We start from the raw sequence: 4,532 nt of genomic DNA on the forward strand, positions 1-4,532 counted from the left end.
TAATCCCCCGTCCCTCAACTGCATACTGACCAAGTTTGAAACTGATCGCTCAAAATCCCTAGGAGGAGTTCGTTAAAGTCCAAAGTGTGCAAAAATGACCAAAAATTGCCCTTTGACCCAAGATGGCCGCCTTCCTGTACATTTTAGGGCATACCTCCAAGAGACTTTTTTTCTTGATTTGGCGTGTTCTACCTACATGCAAAGTTTTAAAACTCTACGATGTACGGTTTGTTTTATCTCACGTTAAGGGGCGCTGTGGAGCAGTTTGCCACGCCCATTTTTGATTCCATTAAAATCGTGTTATTTCTCGCGGGGGACAATGTTCGGTGAAATTTGGTGACTTTTGGAATATGTTTAGACCTCCAAATTTGCGTTTTAAGAACTCAAAGAATCGTAATAATTAGGCCCTTCGCAGCGCTGTCGCTGCTCGGGCCTAATTAGTCTGGCGGCCAGGTCAGCAAAGCCTGGTGTCCTGTCAGGCTTATAATCGTCAAGGGGAAACCCTGGAAAACATTTACTTACTGTCAAAAAAAACATCTGTTTTTTGTGTTTGGGCTGGTTCTGGAAGCAGTAGATATCCAAATGGAAGTACAAAAACATGCCCAAAGTGAATTTTGCATATCAGGTCCCCTTTTAAAAGGGCACTGACATTCAGACACTGAAATGAGTTGTGTACATCTCTGTTCACAGACGTTATCAGCATTGAGAAGACTGGTGAGCACTTTCGTCTCATTTATGATGTAAAGGGGCGTTTCACCGTCCACCGCATCACTGCTGAGGAGGCTAAGGTAAGATCTGGCGCTTTATCTGCATCTGCTAAACGAATTTACTTTGTTTTCATTTTCTGTGTGAATTCAGGAAAATATGGTATTAAAAATGCAAAACTTGGTTGTTTGCAAGATAGTAATACATGATTTGTGAGAAAAGTTTTAAAAATCTAGCTAAGGTAGTGAATAATCAAATATTTGAAAATGGATATTTAAAAAGAAAATGTAGACATTGTATTATATAACAAAAGTGCTCAGGGCATAAAAAGGGAAAAAACACTGTTTTTCTAAGGACCTATGTACTAAAACCTAAAGTTAAACCTACAGCTTATTACGATTTATTAAGCTAACTTATTTTTATCATCATTGGGAAAAAAATATATATTCACTTGCCCTGTCTAATTGGCTGTAAAGGTATGAGATGAATGTTACCTGGGGTCTGAGGGTGTTGAGATTTATTGTGCTAATCTGAAGATCAGTTGTGACAGTCTAAAGTACCGTATTTTCTACACCATAGGGTAGTGCTGGGCGATATGGAAAAAATCCTATATCACGATATGGATAATTTTATATCACGATGTACCCCAATTACGTACGTTGTCAGTTGTTCTCTGAAAAATATGAAAAAAATAATCTCATTTCTTACTTTCTTCTAGCTTTATTTCGAAGTGACATTTAACTGAACTTTCACAAATGAGATCTGCTGCATTTCAGTGCAGCAATATATATGTACCTGTTAGACGTAACAGTATCAAATGACAACAGACTCCATTATCTTCGGCCGGCTATAGTTTCCCTTTTCACAACTTTCCCGGCTCTTTTACAACTTGTTTGTTTGCACTTTTTGGATTGTTAAATATTCTTTTTCGTGTTTCTTCTTTAAGTGATAGAAGAGGTTTGTTGTGTTGGCGTCAGATGAGAAAACAGTCTCATAGCAGAGTTAGCATTAGCAGAGTTAGCATATTANCCTTTTTCTGCTCCGTGTCGGACTTCTTGAACCAAATCACAGACGTCCCCCTGGTTTTGGTAAAAGTCTTTCTGCTAGCTGTCTCTACTTGTTGCAATCCCGGGTTTGATACTTCATGCGTCTCCATCTTTCAGCACTTATGGTGAAAACACCGCGCCGCACAGAAAGCCGCTGCCGTAAAGCATGTCGTAAACCCACACGTAAAGCAGCGTCATGTCGCAAAACGGAGATTCTTCACAAAATAGTTATTTTTCTTCTTATTTATCACTTATATAAACTGAATGTATGCAAAGTGACAACACTAATACATTCGTTGTAGCCTACGTTATGAAATATTTACATGAATCATTGATACAATTATGATAGAAACGATAGAAGAAAATATATCACGATAGACACTTTTCTATCGTCCCCACGATATGTATCCTTATATCGCCCAGCACTACCATAAGGCGCAGTCTCAATTATGGCGTCCATTTCTGTACTTAACCCATACATAAGGCACATTGGATTATAAGGCGCATGCTAAAACATACTGTGTAACAATTATTTTACATAATTTTTTTTTTTCATTCTTCTTCCACAAATCCATCAAAGTCCTCACCTTCTGTCTGAATTGAAAAGCTGGACAATTTCGCCATCAAACATGCTAGGTTCCCTCTCATTGTCGGAGTCAGTCTCGTTGCCAGGGGGCTGTTCAATGCTGGCTTTCGGACAACAGTTAAAGCAGATACCTTAGCCCAGGCATCCACAATCCATTCACATATGATGGCGTAACTCACCTGGCGCTGCCCCCGTGTTAGTAAACGTGTGTTCTCCGTCGGTCATTCATCGCTCCCACGCCGCTCGCAACTTCACTTTGAATGCGCTGTTTACACCAACGTCCAGCGGTTGGAGTTCTTTTTTAATCCTCCCGGAATGATGGCAAGCTCCAAATTGTATTATATTACATAATGTTCTCTGATTGGTTTATCGGTGCCAGCGTACATACCGGTGCTGTACACATTACCGTACGTCCCTGTGTCAGGGACAGATGTTGGAATTCAGTGCACACATAAGGCTCCCCGGATTATAAGGTCCACCGCCGATTTTTACGAAAATTGAAGGCTTTTAGGTGCGCCTTATAGACCGCAAAATATGGTAGGACCCTGTTTGACTGTCATCTGAGTTTCTCAGATCTTTGGAATATTTAAAATAAAACCAGGACGAGCACCTTCTAAATGCTAACAAGCTTTACTCAACCTCTCTGCAGTACAAGCTGTGCAAGGTGAAGAAAATCTTAATTGGCACCAAGGGAATCCCCCACCTGGTGACCCATGATGCCCGCACCATTCGCTACCCTGACCCCCTCATAAAGGTCAACGACACCATCCGCATTGACCTGGACACCGGCAAGATCACAGACTTTATCAAGTTTGATACTGGTGGGTTTAATTCCTCATGTTCTGAATGTCCTGCTAAACGTTTTGGCTGAATATCTCTGACCTGCAGTGGTGCTCTCCTTCCTCCAGGTAACCTGTGCATGGTGACTGGTGGTGCTAACTTGGGCCGTATCGGTGTGATCACTAACAGGGAGCGTCACCCCGGCTCCTTTGATGTGGTGCATGTCAAGGACAGCACAGGCAACAGTTTTGCGACCAGGCTCTCCAACATCTTTGTAATTGGCAAGGTGAGGAGGCAGACATTTACTCTAATGGTCCCTGTCCTGTTTCTGATTGAAGGTTTCAAGAACTTGGTGAACTGGACGTTTGAATTTATTTTATTCGTACTCAGTAGTGGCATATTTTGAAATTAAAATTAAATTTTAAAAGCAGCTGAGTATGGAGCAATGATGATCCTTAATGATTTTGATCAGTAATGAAAATGTGCAATCAATTTCTCTAAGAAGTTCTGAGCTTCACAGCTGTATTTTTTTAAAGCACAAATTTCCTTTTGATAGGTTGGTATCTTCACTTCTAGTGCAGCAAATGCATGATTGGTGGGAACTTCAGGCACCTCACAATTCAATTTGATTATGAGTCAAAGGTTGATTATAAAGTGATTATTGATCCTTTTTTTAAAAAGACTGCCTTTTTACATAATGACTGATTTATACCTAATAGTGCCTGATAACATGTCTTTAAACCCTATTGCTCACAGGCTGTTGAGCAACAAATGGTAGAGATGTAAATTGTTGGTTAGCAGCTAATTGTATGGCATTTTCATTGTCACCGTGATCAGCATTGTGTTTCTCTAGAACTGTATGCACAAATCAGTTGTGTCAAAGTCATTAATAGTCATATTGTATTCAAGTATTAGAATATTTTTTTTCCATGTTTGGCAAATAATTTGTAAAAACACAGCTTTACTTGAACATGTTTGTGAGATAGCTCTGTTAGGATGAATGGCTTCCTGCTGACTCTTAAGGCCTTTCTAAGTCACGGTGTTGGCTCTCAGTCACATGTTTACGTGACAAAAACTGCGTCATTTTGTTCCCGTGGGAGCTTCGTCCACACCTTCGTGAAACGTGCGGCTCTTTATGGCTGTGTCTGTCTCAATCGATTTTAGAAACATGTGGTCGGAGTAAGAGAAGCAAAGTTCTGTACATGGATAGAGTTTAGAATCCGGTGGGGAGGAACATGTTTTAACACTGTAGGATGAGGGAGTTCTGATTAGTGTCTTTTGAAGTATTAAAGGTGTGAGCGAAAACTAATGTTTTGCAACCATGTGACGGCGAACAGACATCTTCACTTCCTTCCAGTCAGTGTTTCTCAACCTTTTTTGGGCCAGCGCCCCCCATCCATTATCCAGCCCCCCCC

At 40.6% G+C, this 4,532-nt stretch overlaps 1 protein-coding gene and 1 non-coding gene across 2 annotated transcripts in view; both read left to right on the forward strand.

The window, feature by feature from the left end:
* The window catches only part of rps4x (ribosomal protein S4 X-linked), a 13,203-nt gene that overhangs the window by 7,155 nt on the left and 1,516 nt on the right, over positions 1–4,532 (forward strand). The window contains exons 5-7 of the mRNA XM_037976746.1: positions 691–788; positions 2,987–3,158; positions 3,246–3,403. Coding sequence (XP_037832674.1) covers positions 691–788; positions 2,987–3,158; positions 3,246–3,403 — 428 coding nt within the window. The remainder of the gene's footprint in view (positions 1–690; positions 789–2,986; positions 3,159–3,245; positions 3,404–4,532) is intronic.
* Positions 3,560–3,632, forward strand: LOC112450159. Its single transcript, XR_003038702.1, has one exon. It is a non-coding gene; the product is annotated as a small nucleolar RNA SNORD61 (small nucleolar RNA).

Source organism: Kryptolebias marmoratus, linkage group LG7 (assembly GCF_001649575.2).
Source record: "Kryptolebias marmoratus isolate JLee-2015 linkage group LG7, ASM164957v2, whole genome shotgun sequence".
NCBI classification, from domain to species: Eukaryota; Metazoa; Chordata; class Actinopteri; order Cyprinodontiformes; family Rivulidae; genus Kryptolebias; species Kryptolebias marmoratus.